Source organism: Calypte anna, chromosome 1 (assembly GCF_003957555.1).
Source record: "Calypte anna isolate BGI_N300 chromosome 1, bCalAnn1_v1.p, whole genome shotgun sequence".
NCBI classification, from domain to species: Eukaryota; Metazoa; Chordata; class Aves; order Apodiformes; family Trochilidae; genus Calypte; species Calypte anna.
In genome coordinates this window covers 175,852,561-175,879,345 of record NC_044244.1, presented here as the reverse complement: position 1 = coordinate 175,879,345, position 26,785 = coordinate 175,852,561, and the positions used below count along the sequence as shown (strand labels likewise).

The window sequence follows — 26,785 nt, the reverse complement described above, 5'->3', positions numbered from 1 at the left end:
AATGCAGAATAGTACTTTTTAGTACTTTTTAGTACTTTTTAGTACTTTTTAGTACTTTTTAGTACTTTTTTAGTACTTTTTAGTACAGTACTTTTTTAGTACTTTTTAGTACTTTTTAGTACTTTTTAGTACTTTTTAGTACTTTTTAGTACTTTTTTAGTACTTTTTTAGTACTTTTTTAGTACTTTTTAGTACTTTTTTAGTACTTTTTAGTACTTTTTTAGTACTTTTTTAGTACTTTTTTAGTACTTTTTTAGTACTTTTTTAGTACTTTTAGTACTTGCTATTTCAGGCAACAAAACTCTGGAATTCTGCAGTTTTCATATGTAGCAGCACTAGTTTTACAGACATAGTATGTTTAGTTATATAGAACTGACTTGTGGATTCTGGAATGTTTTTTTTAAGGAAACTGACTTTAGCCAGGAAAGTGTGCTTATTTTTAATTTTGTCTGATATCTCTAATGTATCTCTTACAAGTCTAATCATGTCTACTTTTCACACTTAATTCATCTACTAGCTGCTTTCTGTATGCAAGAAAAACATTGTTTTGATGATAAAAATCAAACATCTGTTTTAGCCTGCTTCTTGGAATGATTTCAAGCTCGTAGAATTGAGTTCTTTATGGGCTAGACATCACTTCCTACTTCTTTTAAAGGCAGTGTAATTAAGCATCTGAAATGAAACTTATTTCAAAATCTCACCAATTAAACTTTCCCTATCATGTAATTAGGAAACATTTAGTCTTTGCTCACACCTCCAATGAAAGTTCAGATGCTAAGCACATTTCTGAGTCTGAAGCTGAAAAGAGTTTGAAGGCTCTTATTGGAAGTTGTGTTATGTATCTAATAAATGTGATTTTGACAACTTTTTTGTTTTTGTGTGGGGTTTGTTTGTTTGTTTGGATTTTTTTGTTTGTTTTTTTAGAGCATTGAACGAGATGTGGAAATGTCAAAATCTGCTACGGCATCAAGTAAAGGATTTAGTTGACCTAATAAAACAACCTAAAGTGAGTTCAATTTATCTTAATCCCACAGTGAATATGCAGTTCTGCTTAATATGCTCTTTTCAATTCCGTTTGTCTTACTATCTCAAGCTTACTTTTAATGAGAGATAGAAAATACTGTGAAAATTGTTGCTCTATTAAATAGCACTTGCAGTAGAAAATACGTATATGTGTATTATAGAAATTTAAAAAAATATTTTACGAGTCATTTAATACAAAATGTTTGCTCAGTGTTTGATTTACAGTTTGACAAGATTTTTCTGGCTCTAGAAATGGGAGGGGGAAGCAAAACTTTTGACCATTTTTCTTGATCAAGTGATTAAGTAAAAGTACTTACACACCCTGATGTGGTGTATGATTTATGTAGCTTCTGTGTATGAATAGTAGCATTCAAGAAATTGGAAGTAACCCAAGAGGTTACTTCTTTCTCTTCTCTGTTAGAAGCTTCTTAAATTCTGTATTAAAAATATCAGACTACAATTGAATTCTTTATTTACAGATTTGCTCAGAAGGAAAAAAACCATTTATGATATACTTGATATTCTTATGAAGTAAAATTCATATTTATTTTAATTATGTATATCTGTACAGTAATGTTTGGGAGATGGGGGGAACTGAAAGCTTAAATTCTGGGTATACTTCAGAATGCCACTCTGACTTTATCGCCAAAAGTTTAATCTGGTGTTTTATTTAAAAGATATATTGTAGAAAGTGGAGCCATTTTCACGTTCAAATGTGTGTGCACTTTTATTTTCTGTATGTTTATATACTTATAAACCATAGTAAATTTAATCATGGTTTATGGCTGAATTATACATTTCTCAGAATTACCATAACACGAAGAGTAGGTAACTGTGTGCTTGTATTATTTAATGTATCTGCTTAGAAATGCTACTTTCCTGCAGCCAGAGAAAGACTTGTCAAATAAAAATGATTGCAGTGAAATTCACAATTTTGACTTAGTATGTTAAAAATATTCTATAATCTTGTATTAAAATCTAAGTACAATAATTGCTAGTACAACAGTGTTGCATTTCAGTGATGGCATTAAAACATTTTTCATGTGCTGTTCTATAATGTTTTACTTTCATACACACATGTATTTAAAGCCTGAGTTAGTTTCTTCATATTTTCTGCATTTCAGTTGAAAGTGAAAATTCAACTTTTCCTTCTTTTTTTCAGGGAGGTATAATGAAATTCTTTCTCAGTTGCAGGATATCAAATACAATAGGGTATTAAACATTTAGGGTCTGAGAAATGCCAGCATAGACATCACATTCAAAGCTGTGTGCTGTCAACATGTTTGTCTTTTGTCCACATGGCTTTTATACTGTCTTTCTCTATGAAGTGCTTATTCTCTCTCAAACGTCTTTTGGGAATCAGGACTTCATGGGAAAACTTAAGGGGCTTGTGATAACTGAGATGCTGTCACAGGCAACAGTTGGAGAGTTTTAAGTAATTTAGTTTATTGTCAATTAACATAAAATTTTAATTATTGATTCTGGTATTGAGAAATAAACGTGAGCTACTAAACTCTTGGGAAAATGGCCTTTGGTTGCCCTTTGGATCTGCTTTGCAGTCTCCAGGAGTCTCTAGTGCTCTCCATGCACTATGCTCAGTTCCTTCAGTGAGGTGATGGCAGGACATGAGTGAGGGTGGGGGGTCAGAGCAGGGCTGTTCTGTTCCTTTCCTTTCCTTTTGCTTTTCCTCATTTCTAACCCACTGCTTCAGTGTGGGTTCCTCCACCAGCCACAGTCCCTTAGCGTTGTACTTTCATCAGCATCTCCCCTCTTAAATGTTTTCTTAGAGTCACCATAGGCTCCTCTGACTGATTGACTGAAGTTTTCATGGGTGGTAGGTTGGTTTGTTGGTTGTGGAGCTGGCTGAAAATAGCTTTGATGGCATAGGGCAGACCCTGACCTCCTCCTGCACAGGTCACCCCAGCAGCCCTTTGGTACCCCAAGCCCTGCCCTCTGCCCAATGCAGGTGCTTATCTATTTCTACCAAAACTGTTATTTCTGTGACGCTCCTTGTATAGTTTGTTAGGATTTCCCCCTCACATGAGTAATTAATTTGCATAAATAAATAATTGTGTTTTAAAATAAGAGTGCATTTTCATCATGAATGTACAGATATGTACTTATACAGTACAAGGCAGTAATAAACTTGACACAAATACCCATTAGGCATTCAGAGCTGTATGACCTGTGTTTCCTTTCAGGAAACAAAGCCTGAACCTCTTACGATATGACTTGGGGTTACCATATGTGCTTTTTTACCTCAGTTTGATTTCTCCACCTAAACATTGTAGCATAATTGTTGATTTGTTCTGCAGTGGATATTGTCCCTGTGGCATTGTGGGAGCTCCCAGACATGAAGAGGGTAGGACAAGAAGCAGTGTATAGAAATTGCCAGAAAGAAACTTAGGGTACTAAGAAAAAAAAAGTTGCAGTAAGAATGATTAAATATGGGCACAAGTAGTAAAGAGAGGTTATGAATTTTCTTGTGAATATTTAAAAGGCAACCAACTGAGACCTGGAGCAAAACCTGATCTAAGTTGGCCCTGCTTTGACCAGGCAGTTTAAGCAGGTGACCTACAGTTGCTGCTTCCAACCTACATTATTCTGTGGTAAATCTTTGAACGTTCCAGACCATTTTTTGACATCTTAGGAAATCTTTTTGATGTTTAGCAAAGCTCTTCAGGCATTCTTCTTTTTCCTCTTCAGGCTCTCCCCAGTGTAAGCACTAAAATGTGTTGCAAAACTTTGCATTTCTTTTGTTGATCATAATGTCTCCTACTCCAAGAAAGAATGGATGTCAAACTTGTCTTTGGGATGAGTTACTTTTCTGAAGAGCAGAAGTATAAATCACAGCTTCTCTTGTTTTGTGTTTTGGCAATGGTATACAGTTAAATAAAATGCACAAACTTGCTTGTTTCCATGCAGCAAGTGTGTGAATGGTTGTTGTCTGTATTGGATATAAACTTCATTTGCTGCAGATATGCAGCTGTCCTAATTCTTCCTTATCAAGAATGCAAGATAACGTAGTTGGAATGCCACAGTACATCACCTAAAAACCAAATGTTTCTTGATCATCTTCAATCTGTTATTATTCAGTGGATTTCTGCTACTTGAGGTTAGAAGAATGCTCCTGACTCAGTTTATTTCAAGTTTGGCTGAATGCATAGTGTTTTGCTGCAATTGAAGTCAGTTTACAGGGACCTAAAGCCAGTACTTGAAGACTTAGCCAATATTAGAAAACAAAACTGGTCAAAACCAAAGGAACTTCACAATGCAGTTTTAGTATTTTTCTTCTGAGTTGCCAGAGGTTTGAGTGCAGAGATTCTGTATCTATCAACATTATGTTTTGAGTCCGGTAAACCAGATTTTATTTCTCCTTTTCCTTTCTTCTCTGAATGTACCTGTTCAGCTGCGACAGTAAATGCACTGAAAATAAGAGCATTCATCTTACACTAAAATGTGATTGAAAATTGTGCAGAAATATTCAAAAGCTTGAATTACGTGCCAAGTCTCCAGGTCAAAAAATAGGTTGTTCACTAAAAACATTGCTTTTCCCAATCTTGTGCTATATTTTTGTTACACTCTAATCATTTTAAGGTTGCTACTGTTAACTTTGTACTGTGCTACTTTGCCACATTTTCCACAAATTTTGTAATTAATTTCTTTTTTTGTGACAAAAAAACTTGTGCAAATATGTTAGACTTCAAAATCCTATTTTCTTCATAGCACCTAAACAGGTGCATAACAAATTTATTCTGAAAGTTGAAGGATACTCCTCCAGGAAACAGACAGTTCCATGCATTTGCCAAGGTTATTGTAATAAATTATAATGTTGTTGTCTCCAAGGCTGATAGGGGTTGTTTGTACTTCATTTGAGATCTACACGCAGATTTCATCAATAAAATGAAAAGAAATTAGATATACCTGAACAAGACTTTGACTTCTGTCTTGAAGTTTTTCTTACTCCTCCATAATCATTTAAAGACTTATAAGAAAATGTTGGTATCTTGCAACACTACTTCTTTGTGGCTCTTCCCTAAAATGAATCTAATGAAAAGGCTCACTGTGTTCATTTACCTCATATTAAGTTCTTTTTCTTCTAAGATGAGCCTACAATTTGAGTTGATTTGACTTTGTTTTCTTAGAATTTTTAGGCTCATCTACTGTCAGTTTTGTCTGCAACAAAGGGAGTTCTATAAAAGACAATTCTTGCAATGGTTGTGGCTAAGGAGTGTTCTTTAAAATTTAAATACTGAGCGAAAGCCCATGAAGTGTGGTTGCATTGCTATTTAAATCTTTTCCCAGAAGCCTATAATTTGATAGTTGTAGCCCATAATTGATACTATTAAGATGCATTTATGAAGTTTTGCAGACTTAGTAAGTTTTGTCTCTGAAGCTGATCTGTCAAAAGTCAACTGGCAAAAGAGCAGCTTTCTTTGTGGTTTAAAAGCTGATGGATTTGTGTGCTTTTGACAACATTGCTGTAAGACTGAATCTTTCAGGTTCCAGTTTTCATTGTAGTTATGAGTATTTCAGAGTTGTTAGACAGCATTTGTTGCTCAACAGTGAAATATTTCATTTTTTTTCTTTTTTCATCTGCCTTAGCACACTTTTCTGAAGATGATTAGGGTGTTATCTTCACTGTAAGTTGAGGATTCCCTTTGTAATTTTTACTGGTAATTCCTTCATTTTTCAGACTAACGTGTAATTCCATAAAACTTCCTAGTCTGTAGAATACTGTGGATTACAGCTAGAAGTAGGGAAAAAGTGTCTTGGAAACTGTTTGTATGCCTTCAGTAGGTGATATGTTGGAGAAACATCACCTCTTCATGAGTTGGTATTTGTAGCATTTTGCTGTATACTCTCATCTGGCCAGGAAATTTGTTGTGTTCTTTTTTTCCTCTTCCATTTATCCAATGTCAGAACTGCCTCTTAGGTGGACTTTGCACTTAGAATTTGAAATTCTCTAGCAGCAGAATTACTCATAAAAGGAAAATAAATGAGATTAAAAGTCAGGTTTTGTGTAACTTATTTTGCTTGTAAGATGCTGTTGAATGACTTTATATTAGCCACAGTTTTGCTGAAATCCAGGCTTTAGAGAGAACCTGAATTGCAGTTATGCTTTCTTTACTTTCTTTTTGTGATTGTCTTTGTCTCTGGTTTTTCTTTGCACCATCACACTGCTGTTGTCTGTTTGGCTGAACAGGGGTAACAGGGCTCTTATTACTGATTTGCTCCTTTCTTTACAGGAAGGTGGAAACTACTGCTGAGACCACTTAGCACCAGTATCTGAACAAAAGATAAAATGAATTTAATGCTTGCTGTTCCTTTTATATTTAAAAGCAAAGAGGCTTTAGATGCAAAACAGTTACAGAAATAAACTATTTCTGCTATTCCTAGGTTATCTAGTAGATACATATACTTTACATAAATACATGTGAGACACCATTAATGTCTCACTGGTGGTTTTGATTTCTATCACACTGATGTGTTAGCAAAAATGATGGGTGCTGACTTGTTGGTAATGCATTATGGAATTTTGCTTACTCAGTATTAATGTGAAAATAGATAATGTAAAATTTTTACTTAATCCGTTTTTCTTTTGTGACTTGTAGACAGATGCCAGCAGTAAAGCTATATTCTCAAAAGTGATGGTTATAACAAGTAAGTCAAAATAGTTACACTGTCTGAAAAGTACTATTGAAATATAATGCTTGTTACTTAAAAATTATTTGAGATAAGCTTATGAAGTTTTTTAACAGATAAGACTTAGAATGATGACAAATACTGTGTAATGATATGCTTTAAAGGATTAAGACAATTTACTGTAAAAAGTCTTCAGTCATGAAGTTCATCACATGACTTTTTTGGATACATCTGTTGTGCACTAATTCAAAAATCTATATTATATAGTGTCTGTAGTGTAAGGAGGCAACCAGGTGCCACTCCTTGCCAGGGAGTGAGCATGAGCTTGTGTCAAGCCCACCTGTGCCCAATTAGGGTGGGCCCCCACTGCGCATGAGCAGGACCAGGGGGGCAATAAAAGGTGAGTCCTGAGACACAAGCTCATGCTCACTCCCTGGCAATTAGTGGCACCTGGTTGCCTCGTTACACTACAGTGTCAGTGTCTGGTTTAGCATTTATTGTAGAATACATATTAACTGATATTTCCTAACATACCAAAGCATTACTAGCTTACCTGTCTTTTGAGGTGTTGGTATTGTAATTGCTCTTGGGAGAATGCTGAAGAGTGAGTTTCTGCACCATTGAGAACACTTTAGGAACTGCAGAACTTCTGTATAACCTAAACCTTTGGCAAAGAAGAGAAAAAATCATCGCCAAAGCATCACTGATTGTTCCCCACAGCCCACCATGCTAAATGTGTTAAAATCAATATAAAGAAAAAAAAATGCTTTACAATTCTAAGGTTTTATTTTAAAATCAGCCTCCTTTATGAATAGGCCAACTGTTCTTGCAAAAAAAGATTTACTAAAGGCTATTGACATTTTTGGAAAAAAGGTAGAGGAAAACTGAATTTTGCTACTTGGTTTGCCATGTTACAAATAGTTTATCAGTTTGTATTTTTTTCTTTTGAAATAAAAGTGATGAAACATGAAACAAATAGCATAGCAATACTTTGCCAATAAATTGTCTTGCTATAATATATTAAAAAAAAAAGTAAAATTAGTATGTAGTTTAAGAAACACTTAAGCTTTTTAACAATGTTGCAAGCTCTTTTAAAGCTTACATTTAGTGAAGGAATAAGTTAGCAAAAATCCCCTTTCGATGTTTTTCACACTTGTCGTATCTGGTGATCTATACACAGAGGATGTTTTTTTGTGAAGAACAGGCTTTGCATTCTGTTAATATTATTTACAAGAACAGCCTGACTTGTTGAAATACGAGTGTGATGGGCAAGGAAAGCAAATCGCTAGGGGAGTTTTGTGGATACACAATATTTCAGAAATTGGTGGTTTGTGGTTTCTGTTTTGTTTTGTTTTTTCCACAATTCTTGTTTAACATAAACACACGTAGAAACCTTGATGTGACTTTTGTAATTCACAGTAATGATACTTATTAAAATAAATCATGATTTCTTTTGCTTATTTAAAGGAAACCTCCCTGATCCAGGGAAAGCTCAAGATTTCATGAAAAAGTTCACACAAGTTTTAGAAGATGATGAAAAAATACGAAGTCAATTAGAAATGCTTGTTAGCCCAACATGTTCTTGCAAACAGGCTGAAGGATGTGTGGTAAGAATTGCTCCTATAATACCTGAAAGTTTTTGGAACTAAATTGATTATCAATTTAATTGAAACTTATATTGCAGAGGGAAATAACAAAGAAGTTGGGCAATCCAAAACAGCCAACGAATCCTTTCCTGGAAATGATAAAGTTTCTTCTTGAGAGAATTGCTCCTGTGCACATTGATACTGAATCCATCAGGTACTGTTGTGTGTGTGATGTTGGCTGCAGATCACAGGGTTGGATGTTGGGGTTTTTTTATTTCATATTTAAGCACAAGCAGTAATGGATTGGGTGGGTGTGGTTCAGAGCCTGGTGACTTGGAGTATTTTCTTGTGTTTTCCCCTTGTGTGATGTTTTTGTGTACTGGTTCAGAGTGCAGCCACAGAAACAACTGAATTGTTTCTCAGCACAGAGGATGGATCTGGTGCTGATGGCAAAGTTTGGTTTGTGACTGACAGACTTAGTTTTAAGAGAAATTTCTGTCCCTGATATTCACCAAAACTTTCCACACAGAATGGTGGTTCATAGTGATGTAAACAGTAGTTTAACTGAGGAAGTAGCGATTATCCTGATGAGGCATCAAGACTTTAAGGAAGAGTAAGCCAATGAAGTTTTGAGAGGGATTAAAAAAAAGTAATTACTGAAATTACTTCTTAATAGCTGCATTTAAAGAACATGATACCTTATATAAATACTGGTACTTGTCTGATAATTCCAGCAATAGTAATTGACTTTTAAGTACTTGAGCTTTTCAGTTTCTGCCTGTCACATATACCAGGTAATGGAGCCATTGAGATTTCATTTAAAAAACTGTTCCTGATCTTGAATTAAGTACTATGGTTAGCTGGATTTTTACTTTAAATTTGAAAATATATTTTTTCATATTCACAGAAATAATCACATATATGTTTAAAGTAATAATCATGTGTGGTAATAAATTCTAAAATTTATTTCACAGTGTACTTGCTGACTGACTCATGCAGTATACAAAGAAGAAAAAAAAATGTAAAAATCACAGATTTTCTGTTTTGCTATAGAATTGGCCTTCTCCCATCTCTAAAATTTCACTGAGCTGCATCATTTTTGAGACTCAAACAGTTTGTTTTGGGTTTTGCTTGTTTGTTTTTGTTATGTGTGTTTGTTTTTTAAATAAATTGTAATTTTTGTCCAATTAGGGACAAAGGAAAAAAAACAGGAAGTCTGGGACATCTGACTTGGAGGTCCCTCCCTTGGTTTACTGCTAGTTGTGGATTTTTGGTTGGTGTGGGGTTTTTTGTTTGTTTTTTGGTTTTGTTTTGTTTTTCTGGTGAGGTTCATTTATTTTGGCTATAAATATAATTTACAGGATGTACTGAAGGAATATTATGAATATTTTTTAGTCCTTGATAGGAAGGAGCCTACACAAGTCACTGGTTGGATAGGTAAATAGCATTTCCCTCTCTCTATGGTACAGTGTAAGGAAAAAACCCAAGCACTGCTGTCAAGGTGAAATCTGCAGGAGATATATCTTAAATTTTTCATCAACCCTTAGCACAGCTGCCTAATATTTTTGGTTTTTTCTCCTGGTCACAGACTGAACGTTGTAAACAGTTATTTTCCAGTTATTATCAAGAATTTGTAGCAGCCAGAAACCTTACCAAAATTTTTACCTTAATTTGCTGCTTGTAATGCCCAGATTATTTTCTTATTTCTGTCATCCTTCCAGAGTAGTTTGTATATATTTTTTAATTAATGATAGATAAACAGTTTTTTAATTTAAGGCAGTATAAGCTTTGATTTTGATAGGACATGAAGACAACCAGATTATATATTAACTTGTATTTGTTTTATAACAAGCCTCACATTTTATATTTTTAAAAAGTTCCTTTAATGAGATTGTATCTTTAACTTATGCAAGCAGTCATACATGGTTCAACTGCAGTAAATACAAGGCCATGTTTTGTTTTCTTCTTCAGTGCCCTTATCAAGCAAGTAAACAAATCTATAGATGGCACAGCTGATGATGAAGATGAGGGTGTACCTACTGACCAAGCAATCAGAGCAGGTCTTGAATTGCTTAAGGCAAGTATATTCCTGGTGGTCACTGAACATGTGAAACTTAGTTAAATTTTTTTTTAATTAGCACTGAGTATCTTTAATCATAAGCATGTAGTGACTATCTTGAAGAAAACTGGTTTGGTTTTTGTTCTCTGTGCTCATCTTATTATGTCTCTCAAAGATTTCAGGCTTAAAGCACTTTGTAGTGTCTGCTTTGCCTGTACTTGTGCCATGGAACCACCTCAGTTCTAGCTAGTGCTGGGAGTAGTCCAACTGTGGCTTGACTTCATGGGGTCCAAAAAGTGAAGGACTCCCATGCTGAAGTTTTCAGAATATCTCAGGTCAACTAAGTGCCTGGTAGACTCATCAGAGCTCATGTGACTTATCAGCCAGATGTGTGCATTTAGATAAAAGTAACAAGTGTAGTAACAAGCAAAAACCAGGAAGCACAAAAAGAAACCTGAGTAAGAATGGATCATGTAATGAAGGACTGTATACATGAAACAAGGCTTTTGGGTCAGTGCTTACATATTAGTATAAACTGGCATGACACATGTAAGGAAGAGAGGACTATGATTGTGTTGAAAGAAGTGACCTGTACACCATGAGAAGAATTCAGAAGGGGCAAATATACAAGTCCAGAAAAGGGAATGCTATACAGGAAAGTGGAAGGTAACCTGGAGAAAACAACCTACATGAAGCAGTTCCTAGATTTTGAGGGTCTTTTCTTTATCACAGGTCAGAATTATTATCTGAGGAGAGGCTAATAATCATCACCTACTTAAAAATGAAGGGAAGGCAAACGTTCAGGGATTAAGCTGCTGTGGAAAGCTTGAGGGAGTAGAGACCCTATTGGATATTTCAATATTGTTATTTTTGAGGTAGGCACATCAGAGCACAGATGGTTATTCCATTTTGCAAACAAGCATCAAGTCTGAGAGCACACAGCCTGGGTTCATTGTAGAGAAACAAAATTATGAGATGGGCTTTGTAAGCTCGTTGTGTTGCTGTGGCGAAAGTAGGTTCAGTCAGTCTAGAAGTACTGTGAAGTAAAACCCCTGCAATATGAATATTTCTGCCTTTAGCATCGTGCATGTTTCACTTAACACTGGCTTCTGCTGTAACCCAGTACTTGTTAAACATAGTCATTTTGGTTGGAAAAGACCTTTGAGATCATTGAGTCCAGTCACCAACCATACTATTGAGTCTGCTGCTAAACAGTGTCTGTAAACACCACATGTAGTCTAGGGATAGTGATTCAGCCACCTCCATGGGCAGCCTATTCCAATGTTTGGTAACCCATTAAGTGGAGAACTTTTCTGCTGAGTTCTCCCTTTAAATGGAGAACTTCTAAACCTTCTCTGGTGCAACTTGAGGCCATTTCTTCTTGTCCTGTCACTTGTTATTGGGGAGAAGAAACCAACATCCATGTCTCTGTGACTTCCTTTCAGTTAGAGAGTGAGCAAGTCTTTCGTCAGCCTCCTTTGCTCCAGACTGAACAATCCCAGTTCCTTCAGATCATTTTAAGACTTGTTCTCCAGACCCTTTACCAGCTTTGTTGCCCTTCTCTGGACTCACTCCAGCACCTCGGTGTCACTGTAGTGAGAGGCCCGAAACTGAACACCCTATTCAAGGCACGGCAGCCAGCCAGTGTTTTACTCAGTAAAGAGTGTACCTGTCTAAGCCATGAGAAGCCAGTTTTTCCAGGAGACAGCTGTGGGAAACAGTGTTGAAGGCTTTACTGAAGTCTGGGTAGGCAACATCTATAGCCTTTCCCTTGTCCACTAAGTATGTCACCTTGTCATTGAAGGATTTCAGGTTAGTTAAGCAGGATCTTCAGCACCAAGTTCAGACTGACAGGCTTGCTAGTTCCTTGGATCTTCTTTCCAGCCCTTCTTGTAGATGGGCATCACATTTGGCAATCTCCAATCAACTGGGACCTTCCCAGTTAGCCAAGACTGGTGGTAAATGATGGAAAGTGGCTTGGTGAGCATTTTTGCCAGCTCCTTCAGTACCATTGGTTGCATCCCACCCAGTCCCATGGACTTGTGTGCATGTAAGTGGTGCAGCAGGTCACCAGCCATCTCCTCTTGGATGCTGGGGACTTCACTCTGCTCCTTGGCCCTGTGCTCCAGCTCAGGGGTCTGAGTATCTAGTGAACAACTGGTGCTGCTGAGGACTGAGGTATTAAGTACCTCAGCCTTTTCCTTATCCTCAAGCTCTATGTTTCCCCCTGCATCCAATTAAAGGACAGAGATTCTACTTAGTCCTCCTTGTGTTGCAAATATATTTGTGGGAGCATTTCTTGTTGTCTGTAACTGCTGAAGCAGGATTAATTTCTAGTTGGTCTTTGGCTCTTCTAATCTTCTCCTTGCATATCATCATGACATCTTTGTAGTCCTCCTTAATGGCCTACCCATTCTTCCAAAGGCCATAAACTCTCCTGTTTTTTTTTTTCCTGAGTTGCAACCAGATCTCTTTGTTCAGCCAGGCCTGTCTTACATTCAAGCACCATAGGGGGTTCATATTAGATATTAGGAAAACTTTCTTCACCAAAAGAGTGGTGAAGCATTGGAACAGGTTGTCCAGGGAGATGGTGGAGTTGCCATCCCTGGGGCTGATCTGAAAACAGGTAGATACAGTGCCTCACAGGATGATATTGTGGTCATGGTAGGACAATTGGACTTGAGGATCTTGACGGTCTTTTCCAACCTTGATGATTCTGTGATTCCCCATCAGCTTATCTTTTGGCATATGGGAACAGTCTGTCTCTGCACCTTGAAAAGTACCTTCTTGAAGAATGTCCAGCTTTCCTTTACTCATTTGCCCTTTAGGACTGCCTCCCAAGGGACTTTGTCATTCAGTCTCCAAAACAGGCCATAGCCTGCCTGCTAGAAGCTGGCAGTTCTGCAGACTGCACTCCTTACTTGTTCAGGAATGGAGAACTCTTACAATTCTGTGATCATTATGTCCAAGATAGCCTCCAGCCTTCACATCTTCCACAAGTCCTTCTCTGTTAACAAACAGCAGGGCTCCTTTTCCTGATTGGGTCCCTTACCAGCTGTGTCCATACACTGTAGTAACCTCTGGGACTGTTTCTTCTCTGCTGTATTTTATTTCCAGCCAAGGTCCAGGATGTTGAAGTCCCCCATGAGAAGAAGGGCTAGCAATCAATGCTATAGAATATTTTATCTGCCTCTTCCTCTTGGTTCTTTCTGCGTTCCCCCTGATTCTTACCCCTAAACACTCAACCCTATTGTCACTATCATTTAGTTCTAAGCATTCATAACACTCCCTAACTTCCAGGGCTACTCCACTGTCTCTCCTGCCTTCCCTATCCTTTCTGAAGAACTTGTAGCCATTGATTGCAGCACTCCAGACATGTGAGCCACCCCACCACATTTCTGTGATGGCAGCTATATCCCAGTTTCCCGGTTTTCCTGTGGCACAACAGCTTCCAGCTCCTCTTGTTTCTTGCTCATGTTGTCTGCATTTCTGTAGATGCACTTCAGTTGGGTTAATTGCCCCACCATCTTTTTGTTGAGAGAAGTCCTAATTCCTTCCTGACTGCTCTCAGGAGCTTCTCTTGCATCTTTGCTGCTGCATGAATCTCCATCCCCTGTCTGCACTGAAATGGCAGAGCAAAAGGCCTTGCCAGCCAGCACATCATTCATGTGCTAACCCAGGGTTTCTTCCTAGCAAGCCCAGTTTTGTGTCCTTCACCCTTCAAACCTAAAGCTCTCTCAGTGAGCACTGCTATGAGAAGTACAGGTTCACTATAATAGAGGAAATTAAGACTGGAGAAAAAAAAGTTAAAGCTGGTAAGATAATGTATAAGGACAAAAGTTTAGGAAATATTAAAAAAAAAAGAAAAAGGAAAAGAAAAATGCAGAGTATTGTAAATATTTTAGTATGACAATGGAAACTTAGTTTTGATGGAATATTCTATCTGAGTGGATCTTTAGAAAGTATTAACATGATTTCCATCTTATTTTGGCAGGTACTTTCATTTACACACCCAATCTCATTTCATTCAGCTGAAACTTTTGAATCTCTCCTGGCTTGCTTGAAAATGGATGATGAAAAGGTGGCAGAAGCTGCATTACAAATTTTCAAAAATACAGGAAGTAAAATTGAAGAAGACTTTCCTCATATAAGATCGTAAGTTGTAGATCTGTGTTCTTTCCTATATGGGGTTTTTCCTCATTCTTCCTTATGTATGCTATAGCATTATTCTGTATTCTTTTGGAAGAAAGTATTACTTGAGGTAAAACAGGAAAGAGATTTGAATGATCTATGCAGTTCTTTTTGAAGAATGGAAGTGAAAATAATATATCCAAAGTAGTGATAGCTGATGTGTCACTGATATTGCTGTATTTTTTATCATTGCCCTTCAGAATTACTTGGTTTTTCCTAAATTAAATATATGGCAATGTAAAAACCTACTTTGCAGTTTAATGGGGATTTGTAGACAAGAATATTTCCAAAAGAACTTTTAGAAACTTGTGCAGATAAAATTTGTGTTTTACCACACATTTATCAGCAAAAACCAGAGGTTATTTTTTTACTCACAAGTCATTTAAATAACCCTATTTTTCTTCCTTTGAAGAGATTGCTAAAACTAGGACAATAAACACTTCTGCAGAGGTGTTGTGTTCTCTGTATGTAGATCTGTACTTCTTTGCTAGTTTGATCATTTGGAAGATTTTTAGTTTGTGCAAAGGTACTTTTTTTCCTTTTTTTTTTTTTTTTAAAGTGCTTTGCTTCCAGTGTTGCACCATAAAGCTAAAAAGGGACCCCCTCGTCAAGCCAAGTACGCTATTCACTGCATTCATGCAATATTTTCCAGCAAAGAAACTCAGTTTGCACAGATATTTGAGGTAAAATTAAAAATTTTAAGTTAATTTTTATTAATATTTTACATGGCATATGTAAACTAAGGGATGTAGTGGCATGTTATATGGTATATATAAATTTAGAAAATGTGTTTTGTTCTCTTAAATTTTGGCCTGAAAAGTAGTAGTGGAGTTTGGGGTTTTTTTTGTTGTTTGTTTTTTTTTTTTTCCCATGATCCATTATGTTTAGGGTTATGATTTTAACATTATAAACATGAGTAAAAACAAAGTGTTGGACTGTCTGCTAAAATCATGAACTGTTTGTGGGAAGTGGAACCATACATCACTGGCCCACAGTATTTAAATGATTACAGAAATTGTGGAAAACTGAACTGTTGTAGAGACTATTTCATTAGATTTTATAGTCATAACTGCAAATGTACTTTTTAGTTAGTGCCCATCAGCCTTTTATCTTCAAGGATGAATCAGTCTGTTGCTGAAATTGCCATCTTGAGATGAAGTATGCTCAATTCTTCAGCAAGAAAATAAGCTTTTTAATCTTTTTTCTCAAAACTGTCTGCATGAGCTGCCACTTTTTGACCTACATAGATGTGATAAGCATTTTGTCTTTCTTGATTTTTACTTTGATTTGTGGGAGACATAATGTTGATGAACGAGTCTTTAAATAGTCAATAGTTCTTTTAAAACTCTATTTCTGAGACTGAAATAGACATGGACAACTTGGTAGAGAACTCTCACCCCTGCCTTCCCCAGTGTGATGCAGATTATATCAGTAATATCTGAATTTGTTGCCTTTTTTCTAGCCACTGCATAAAAGTCTGGATCCAAGCAATTTTGAGCATCTGATTACACCATTGGTTACTATTGGCCATATAGCCATGCTAGCACCTGATCAATTTGCTGCCCCATTGAAATCTTTGGTTGCCACTTTTATTGTTAAAGATCTTTTAATGAATGACAGGGTAAGTGTCTTTTAAAACATCATATTAATATTCTGCTTGTGCTCTAGTAGGATACTCAGAAATTACTTGTGAAAATTATTGGCTTCTAAGTTTTGTATGTGGTTGTTTTTGTATTTCCATCTGTACTCCTTGACCCAGTTGAAAACACACAAACAACTAGAGTTTGGCAGTAATTACAAAAGCAACAAGTTGTATAGTTCAGCACTCATTACTTCTGTTAAAAATGGGAAAATTGTTACAGACTTCAGTCACTAAGTCTCTTTGTCTTGAGCAAGCCAGTTGTGATTTTTTTTTTTTAATTTTTAAAATTTATTTAATTTTTAGGAAGTATAGTGCATATGAAAGTAAAATACACTTTAAATGGAAGGCTGAAAAATTTGATTTTTCTAATACATCTATTACAGTGACTTTAAAGTGAAAAAAAATAACTTGTCAGATGCCAGTCATCATTTAGGGAAAGATTTCCTGTCTCATAATAGAACGGTTTGAGTTGGAAGGGACCTTAAAGATCACCTAGTTCCATCCCCTATGTATGGGCAGGGACACCTCCCACTACACCAGGTTGCTGAAGGCCCCATCCAACCTGGCCTTGAACACTTCCAGGGAGGGGCATCCACAACCTTATTGGATGGACAACCTGTTCCAGTGTCTCTCCACCCTCACAAGAAAGAATTTCTTCCTAATGTCTAGCCTAAATCTCCCCTCTTCAAGTTTTAAACCATTTCCCCTTGTTACACACCTGTGTAAAAAGCCCTACCCCAGCTTTCTTGTAGCCCCCTTCAGATATTGGAAGGTTGCTATAAGGTCACCTTGGAGCTTCCTCGAGGCTGAACAACCCCAATTTCCTTAGCCTGTCTTAATAGGGGAAGTGTTCCAGCCCCCTTTTTTTAAATTTCTTTTTAAAATAGCAGGATCATTTATTTCTAAAAAGTGATATTTACAATACCTTCTCAAAGAGAACATAAGTACATTTTGTCAACAACCAGTCAAATAATGGGAGGTGAAAGTGTTCCAGCCTCTCCCACCATCTCAACAAGTCCCAACTGTACAAAATATTTTCGTATAAAAAGTTTACACACTCTTTTCACTCCAGGAAACAGGAGCTCACCATTTCCTCTGCCACAAGACAGAGTCCAAACACCCCAAAGTAGTTTGTTGAAAAGTTAAGTCTCAAAAAATTCATCAAACTGCTACTAAAGAGGAAAGTTTAAAGCCCAAGAAAGAGACAGTTTAATAAGTTTAAGCCTAAAGGTAGCTTGGCTCAAGGCCAGCCTCAGCAGCTGAAGAAATGAAAAAAAGTTCAAAATCAATACAACCTGAAGAGTTAAAGACCCAAGCTTAAAAAAAAATAAAATAACAAAAATCTTGAAGGATTTATGTGGGAATTACATAACACAACACATTTCAATGCAGAACTTGGTGGTGTTCCCTAAAACGATGTGCTTGAGATTCCAGTCTACTGGATATGGAAACTAATTTATTTTCAAAGCAATAACTATTACACTCTAAAACAATAGTTTTCGGACAACACCACTCCACTCCCCTTTTACTATTGCTCTAAATTTTGTGATACTTGAGTAGTGAGGTAAGAAAAGTCTCTCAATTCTGTAATGGTTACCTCTAAAAAATGCATAAAGCTTAACCACTGAGTGCTATTGTATTATTTTCAGAAGCAAACAGGAAAGAGCAGACTACAACAGATTTCACTGAAGAGTAACAGTAGATTAACAAAATGTAATATTTTCCTCATTTAGCTTCCAGGGAAAAAAACAACAAAACTTTGGGTCCCAGATGAAGAAGTATCTCCTGAAACGCTTGTTAAAGTAAGTAGCATGTTCTGTGGTTTCCTATGGTTGTATGTATCATACTTAAGAAAGTTAAATATCTGGATTCCTAAAGTTGTCAACCACTTTTCTCTGTTTCCTTGTCCCCTTTCTAAAAGTTAAAAAGTAAATAATTTTATTGAGGATCTTAATGGAATGCACATTTTTGGATTGCCAGAAGAAAAAAAAATGTTTTGGAGAGCTTCTGCTATTCTTACTTTTAAAATAAATCTAAATATACAATTTATTCAATGTGTTATAAACTTAGGTTTTGTGTACAACACTTAATGGTGATTTTTTTCCCCTTCCTCTTTACGATAGGAGTTAAATGCCATAGACACTTCTCTTGAAGTTTTCCCTTTGTCTTTTGAAGTTTTAGGATATTCCAAGGAACTTTCAGTGCTGTTTTAGAATAAAGGAAAAATTCTTCATGGATTTGTCAGTTTCCTCAAGTAAAAATTGCTTTTCTCTGTGTAAATATGTGTATGAGGAAAAATCTAGAAGTAAAAAACACCCTGCTTTTTTTCTTTTTTAAGTAAGAATAAACTTGTTATTAAAAATTGTGGGCTTGTTAAGAAATATTCTCAGTTATGCAGCCTTTTTTTTTTTCCCATTTTTTTTTTTTTTAATTAAAGATGCCTGTGATTTGTAGTGTGCTCTTTCGAACTTAGTGATAGCAGTAATTTTGTTTCCAGTGCATTTTGAACAAGATTGCTGTGATGGTTTTACAATGTTTTTTACCTTCTATCTTGAAGTTTTTCAACTCTTTGTATCATGTCCTCTTCTCTGCTGGTTTAGTAAGTACTTTAGTTTCCAACTAAGTGCAGAACCCATTACTGGAAATGCTCAGTTTTGTTTGGAGGTGATTTGTTAGCTTTTTGTCAGTTTGACTGCAGCAACTGTATTTTATTATTTCATGTTTGTTTTTATTTAATTTTAAAGCAAACATGATTTTGCTTCATTGATTATACATATACTTGAAGTAGTAAATATTGCTTTTTCTTCTTTATTTTTTAATGATTTGTGAAACTTCAGTAACTCTAGAATGCAAATTGATGTTGATGAAACTTTTCATATAGTTGGCTGTTAGGAAGGGAATTGGCTTATGGAAAATGTTAAGGTGATTTGAAGTTGAAGCCAAGCCTGAAAAATGTGAGAAGCATTTATTGGCAAATGACAAGAGATTATTGTGGAAATTGATTTACAAATTTAATTAGCATTTATTACCACTGAGAAGCCTATATTTAATGAATGCTGCAGGCCACACCATTAGTTTATAAACTATTTCTGACAGTCTATCTTTCTTCACTCTAGTTTTAAAAGCCTCTTTTCCCCTTTGTACCATAACTGTACAATTTATTTAGTGGGATCTAAAATTTCAGTTTAAGTACAAAAGCAGGAAATACTGATGAAGACAGAATGATCAAGCCAGATGTAGACTGGTAAGGGCTGGTTTTAATTTTGGATGGAAGCCTTAGATTAAAATATTTCTATAGGCAAATGCTTCAGTGCAATATTAAATATAAATTAGAGTAACAGTTTTAGAAGTGTGACTTTAATTCTTAAACCTGCCACGTGAGTGCCTCCTCTAAAGCAGTAATCTCTTTACAAGGATCACTGCTCAGAACTTCTGTGCACCATGTAGTGGATTGAGACTTACACAGTCACAGTTACATTTCTTGTTTCTATGTACCCTGCAATACAAGGTTCATCATCCTGTTTTTCTTATTGTGCTTTAAGTCAACATTTTGTCTCTTGTTTCTCTGCTGCACAAACCTGCAGCACTTATGGCTCTGAAAATTCAAGTTGTAGAAACCTGAGGTAGCTGCTGTCATCATGCCGAGGGAGTGGGAAGCCCATTCTACTTCTACAGTGGAGACATGATGATAACCTCAAAATCAGAGGAAAGGGTTATAACTGTTGATTATTTTTAATCTTAAAAATTAGTACTTCTCTATGTAAAGCTAGTTGTTAATTGCAGTTTTCTTGTATGCCAAATCTGAGATGTCATGCGATATTCAGGAAGAAATTATAACATCCTCTCATGTTTGCTTGCCCTTCCAAGTACACAGAATTCATGCTTCGCTGCCAGGTCGAGTACAAAGCTGTTATTTGTGGCCTTTGATATGGTTCTGACTCATGCTGTATTTTGACTTTCTTGATACTTTCATGTTGTGTATACTAATTTTTAATCTCGGAGGGGAATTACTGGCTCGTGGGAGACAGTTTGAAATGAGTTTCAGACTGGATATAAGGAAAACCACCTGTGAACAGTCAGGCTATGGCAAGAGAGCCTGTGCAATCTCCACTCTTGGAGGCTTTCTGCTGTATAATGGATAAAACTCACTTCATAACTGACCTTCCTTTAAGCAGGACATTGGACACTCCTTCCAACTGGAACTATCCTTTCATAGTTAGCCCAATTGGCTGAGGAAAATAAGAAGACATGAGACCTGTGCAAAATCATGTAATGTTTTTTTTTTTTTAAGACTTCATGTAGCCAGATGCTGTGACCAGGGGAATTCTCATGCTCTGTATTAATTTCATAGGAAAGTTTAATTGGGAAAGATTTCTGGAATGTCATCACAACATCAACACCAGCAAAGAAACAAGGGAACATAGCAGGGTCAGAGGAATGTTCTAAAGGATTTGGGGTTAGGAATTGCTTCATTGAAAGGAAGAGTAGAATAGATTCAGACAGTAGGAATGGGGGAAGAGAGTTGTGGAGAGGGAAGAGAGAAGCAAAGGTTAAAACCAGAATTGCCCACCTGACCAGAACTGTTTGGGCACAAGGGAGCATGTAGCTTTTCTGTAGATGAGTATGTGATTTAATTGAAGACTAAATAGAGCTAGAATATTTCTGTCTTCCCAATAAATGGGAGGGAATAATGGTACCAGGGTTATGACATGAAGAAACTGAACTGGTCAGCTGTTGAAAGATCTGCTTCTGTTGGTGTTTTTACTATTTTTATTGTAGCTATTAAAAACTTCTGGTGCATGAAAGACTCTTGGAAGATAGGGCAAGACAATTTAACTACTGTTCCACAAACTCTGTTTGCTTTTTGAGTTGAGTGACTCATATCCTACTTCTTGGTGGTGTTACCCAGTAGAATTAAAATTCTGTAGGTGGAGTAAATGGGCTACAGTTACAGTGCTGAAAAAATAAACTCAGGTATAGAAGACAGTCCTAGAACATAGATCTGAAGGGGATCTGTTTGTTAAATGGAATAGATAAACTGTATGGTGAACCTAATTTAGTGATATATTATGATATTTTGAATGTTTATATAGAAGTTCTTAGAACTGCATTTCCCATTAAGGAGAAAATTTAAAGCTACTGTGTAAAAAAGAGGCAGGTTCCTCTCTACCACACCTTATTTTTTTTTTTTTTTAATTTTTTTGAATTTTTTGAATTTTTTTTTTTAATTTGAATTTTTGAATTTTTTTTTTAATTTTTTGAATTTTGGTTTGTGTTGTGAATTTCAGGGTTTGGTGTTCACATGTTTGGTTATTTTTCCTTTTTTTTTTTTTCTTCTTTCTTTACTCCCCAAGGATATCTATGCGATTCAGAGGAGCATTTTCCTTTTGTTGTAAGAGGATGCTCCTCTTCCTCTCTTCTATATTGTCTCTGTTCTCATATGGAAGGAAAAGGAACAATAAAGGGATTCAAATGTTAAAGCAAACAATCTCCAAAATCTTGCTTTTGTGAACCTGTGAAATTATTCAGTGTTTCATGATAGCTGCTGGATTCTGCATATTTAGAAGTTTGCCTCAAAACACTTCATGTTTCCATTGGCAAAAGACAAATTATCCTGAGTAACAGGCTTTGAGGCTTTTCTTTAAATAAACATGAAAGAAATACTCTTTTCCAAAACAAGTTGTCTTACTATAGGTTGATACTCTTACCAGTGAAAATGTCTATGAAGTGTTTAATTTGCATGTCTTAGAGATTTAAGCTCGAATATTACTTATGTCAATAAAGAACATATAGGGGTTGTTTAAACAGGAATTATAAGAATATAGGAAGATGAAAACGTGCTCTGCTTTTTGATCCAGTAACTTTCTTAGAAAGTATAAATTGTTTAGCCTGTTTTACAGCATTCAATAGAAGTAAGATCAACTATGATAACAGTATCACAGGACAAAATATGTGATTGCTCAGTAGAAGAAATAGTTCAGCCTTTAAGTGTTGTATGACTTTTATTTGCTCTAATAAATGCTTGAGACTTTCAGTGGAAAGTTGGTGTCCGGAGAGAGTAAGTTTAGCTATCTTTCAGTATTTAAATCATGTTTTACAGTTTTGACAGTCTTATGTTCATAGCAGCAGAAAGGACTTGGGAAAATACTTTGTGATTCTATTAAGATTTTAATTTAAAAGATTTTTTTTAAATGACACTCGTGGTGTAATTTGACTTCTGCATGTCATTTTTTTTCAGATTCAGGCCATCAAGATGATGGTTCGATGGTTGCTAGGAATGAAAAACAATCACAGCAAATCAGGGACTTCTACTCTGAGGTTGCTAACAACAATATTACACAGCGATGGAGATTTGACAGAGCAGGGGAAAATTAGGTATGTAACAGATGGTAACATTTTGATGCCTGATGATGTGATGGAGAGGGTTTCAGTCAAAGTAGCACTTAAACTATTCTGTTGGACTGCTTAACAATTTATGCATCTTATTTTGTAAGCAGTAATGGTAAGTTTGACTGGATTCCTTCATACGTTTGCTGCACTTGATGTTTTAACACTGTGGATATAGCTGTGCTTTGATGGTTTTATCTTCTTTATCCCTTTCTTCAAAGAGCCATTACTCATACTGCAGGAATAAATGGTATAACGTTCTGTTTTCAATTGAAAATTGGTTTTAATTTTTTATGCAGGTTGCTATTCCTTATGTACCAATTGCTGTGTATACCAAAGGCTGATAAGCAGGCTTTCCCATAAAAAATAATAGCATGTTGCAGTAAATCAGGTGAAAAAGCTAGTACATAAGGCACTTCTGCTTGAAGGCAAACTTTAATCCCTTGAGGCCTCTAAAGTTAAAGGAAGAGGAAAATGTGTAAAGAGGATTAAGTCTCAGTAAATAATGTACCTTTTAGGTGATTGTTAGACAACTTATCTTTTTTTTCTAAGTATCTTAATCCTTTGTGGTAGGATAAATGGCAAGTTGTCAGCCACTAGTGCTTGCCAAATACTAAAGATTTATGTCTACAAAAGCCATTACAACAGTAAGAGGAAAGTTTCAATTTTGGGCTAGAGATTAATGTTGTACAGTGATTATGTAAACAGAAACTATCTTGTGTATGTGAAATTGCAAACCTGAGAATCACCTAGCATGTTAACTTTGTAGCAACTGTGTAGTCTTTCTTATTCTGTAATATGGCTATTCAGGGCAGATACTGAGGAGCTTAGTGGCAGTAATTTAGCTTTTCAGCATAACTGCTTAGAGCATATTGTTGGTTTATCCAACAGTAAATCAGTTCTGTAGGTCCTGTGTGTTTTGATGCATGGAGTGATGATCCTTAGTGGGCGTGTTCTAGAAATGTAATTTTTCCTCTCTTTTTGTACTCAAACTAGTACTACTATTATTAATACTACTATAGCAATATAATAATGATGATAATAATAACAACAACTGTATATAATGGTGTGCTCAGTTCTCTGTTATTAAAGTTAATTTAGGGATGGGGGATACTTTTAACACAGGGAGGAAGCTGCAAATGCAGCTCTGGAGCCCCAGAGGTTGGAATACTCCCCAGGGATGAGTGATGAGCCAACAGAGTTTATGGGTTAGGATTAAAGAACAGACTGGTGTGGGTGCCTGCTTTAGGTGCTCTGACCAGGAAAAGGAAGTGTATGAGTCCTTCTATAAACAGTTAGAAATGTCATGTTCATAGGCCTTGGCCCTAATGGAGGACTTGAGCCACTCCAGTACCTTCTGGTAGAGCAACAAAGCAGGGCATAAACAATCCAGGTCCATCCTGGAGAGCATCAGTGACAACTTCCTCACACAAGTGATATAGGAGGCAGTGAGGAAAGCTGGTCTGCTACACCTCATACTGACTGAAGAAGGAGAACCTTCTGGGGGTGTGAAGGCTGAAGGCAGCCTTACTGTGATAACCATAAGATGGTAGAATTCAGAATCCTGTGGTCAGCAAGGAGGACAGAAATTAAGATCACAGTGGTGGACTTAAGAGAATGAGCTCTGGCCTCTTCAAGGATTTGTTTTGTAAAGCCCCTTTGGAGAAGGCCCTGGAGGAAAAAGAGAGGCCCAAGAAAGCTAGTTAGTTAGTATTCAAGCATCGTCTTCTGTAAGCCCCAGAGTGGTCAAAGCAGAAGGCCAGGTAAATCATAGAATTGTTTAGGTTGGAAGGGGTATCAAAGAACATCCAGTTCCAACCCCCCTGCATGGGCAGGGACACCTCCCACTTGACCAGGTTGCTCAAAGCCCCTCCAGCCTAGAGTTGAACACGTCCAGGGAGAGGCTAACTCACCATCATCACAATAAAGAATTTCTTCCTAATATCTAACTTAAGTCTCCCCTCTTTCAGTTTAAAATCATTACTCCTTGTCCTGTCACTGCATGCCCTTGTGAAAAGTCCTTCCCCAGCTTTCTTTAAGGTACTTTCTTCAGGTACTGGAAGGTTGCAATAAGATCTCCCCAGAGCCTTCTCTTCTCCAGGCTGAACACCCCCAACTCTCTCAGCCTCTCCTCATAGGTGAGGTGTTCCAGCCCTCTGATCATCTTTGAGTAGATGCATCTTTATTGTTAATAAGAAACGTTTTCAGAGGTTGTAGTCAAAAGACACTTCATATTCCATAGAACATAGGAAGTGCTTAGAAAATTAAACACTGACATTTATCCTCTGGAGTAAAAGACAAAAAAAATGCTAGGTTTTAAAGTGACAGAATATGATTATACACTGGATACGTTCTCAAGATCCATTTATGTGGATTACCTTTGTGTAGCCCACCACTTACTGTGGTGTTCTGTGTGTTTTACATTTGATAATATCTTTCCATGTCATTGCAGTTTGGTTTTAATTTAAAGCATCTGGTCTTCAGCAATAGTAATAGCATTCCAGAAAATAAATGTCCAGGTTCCTCTTGTAGCTTTTAGCTTCTGATGGGGCAACCTTAGTACTAATTTCAAAATTATACCATTAATTAAAAATTGCATTCATATCATTCAGAAGCCTTTTTTCCACATCCCTAATAATTGTGCCCGTTGGGATAATGCAAATCAGAAAACTTTTGTCTATAACAATTTGATAAAAAATCCTCAAGTAAGAGTTTCTTGTACAGAAATGCTTCTGTGGGGAGTAAAACTGATCTGCTTTTCACCTTTACCTGTAATAATGGTACTAACAGCTGAATGTATCCTCCTCCCCCTTCCCACGGCATGTATGTGGGAAGCATGCTTGTGGGTATCTCTGTGAGGTATATTTTTGTATACGTATAATCAGTAAAGATTTGGCCAACTGGTAGATGAAATGTCTTCGATTTACTTTTCAGAGTTAAATGTTATTGCTGAGGAATATTGAAAGTTCTTAATTTTATCCCTTCCTTTGGCTCAATCACTCTGTAATTTTGTCGTTATTGCTCAGTTATCACTGAAGTGCAAAAATTGAATCTTTATGGAGTTCACTTGTCACAGGAGATGCAATATAAAGTGGAATTCAGCTTTTAAGAACTAGGTGTTATTCCTTTAATCTTCATGCCTTGTTTGAGAGTTCGTGCAACTTTTGTCCTGTCACTTGGTTGCTTGTGATCTATTTGTTGGGGTTTTTAATTTTTGTTTCCATAAGATACTGAGGTGTATATAAAGCTTGATTAGATACATTTTAAGGTTTCAGATCTTCAGCAGGAACTTTTTCTCATGCACTCTGTTTAATATTGGCTTTTAAACTCATTCTTCAAATGCTTTATACAGTTTTCATGATAATGTATTTAAGCCTACAGTGTTTGCCCTTCCTAAGGATAAAGGGCAAGTGATTAAGAGGTTAAGCATTATTTGTCCTGCTTAAATGAATAATTATTTCTAAATAAGAATGACTTGATTCATCCTCTGAATAAGCTGTACTTCCTATTCCTGAATATAATTCATTAGTGTTTTAAGTGAGATGCATATAAATGTGTTCTTTTGGATTTGATCTGAAGGCAGAAGCAATATACTTTACTGAAATAATTTATAGAAAATTTACTGAAATAAATTTTCTAAGAACAGTGAAAGCTCAGCTAAATTTATGAATTCACACATTAAGTATTTATCAGCTTGCATGACATAAAAACCCTTTTGATATTATGATAACCTCTGTAAATACAGTTGTATGTTACAAAAAAGAACATTCAGCTTTTCTTACAAAAATTAGCAAATAGTGTTTTGCTAGGTAAAAATGCATTTTGAATGTGCAAGTTCACTTGCTAAGTCCTTTTTGTTCTTGTCTTAAAAAGACAACGCACTTAGTTAACTATCATAATATCTAATAAATTTTAATTTATGTTCACTTGCAGCATGGATTTTCAGCTATCATTGCTAGAAAAAAGTTTGGCAACTTTGGGGACTAGAAAATGGCTATTTCTTTGTCAGAACAAAATTATCTTCCAGGCTAAATGAGGTGTCTGAGGGGCAATTTGGAATGTGCTGGTCCAGTGCACAGCTGAAAGTGTTTTGCCCCTATGTGTCTTTTTGTGAGGTTTCAAGGAATATTTTAATTGCTAAGCTGGGGCCAGGTGATAGGTATGTGGTAATAGCTGTAAAATGTGGTGCCATGGAAACTGCTTTTCATTTGAAGCCACCTCTGCAGTTGATTTGGGGGTGGAAGCAATGAA

The 26,785-nt window shown here is 36.2% G+C and overlaps 1 protein-coding gene across 3 annotated transcripts in view; it reads left to right on the top strand.

The window, feature by feature from the left end:
• PDS5B (PDS5 cohesin associated factor B) overlaps positions 1-26,785 on the top strand; it is a 113,113-nt gene that overhangs the window by 57,759 nt on the left and 28,569 nt on the right. For all 3 annotated transcript variants that reach the window (XM_030446688.1, XM_030446680.1, XM_030446695.1), the window contains exons 14-23: positions 925-1,006; positions 6,639-6,687; positions 8,137-8,276; positions 8,354-8,469; positions 10,227-10,332; positions 14,309-14,469; positions 15,065-15,188; positions 15,968-16,126; positions 17,881-17,949; positions 22,386-22,522. In XM_030446688.1, the coding sequence (XP_030302548.1) occupies positions 925-1,006; positions 6,639-6,687; positions 8,137-8,276; positions 8,354-8,469; positions 10,227-10,332; positions 14,309-14,469; positions 15,065-15,188; positions 15,968-16,126; positions 17,881-17,949; positions 22,386-22,522 (1,143 nt within the window). The remainder of the gene's footprint in view (positions 1-924; positions 1,007-6,638; positions 6,688-8,136; positions 8,277-8,353; positions 8,470-10,226; positions 10,333-14,308; positions 14,470-15,064; positions 15,189-15,967; positions 16,127-17,880; positions 17,950-22,385; positions 22,523-26,785) is intronic.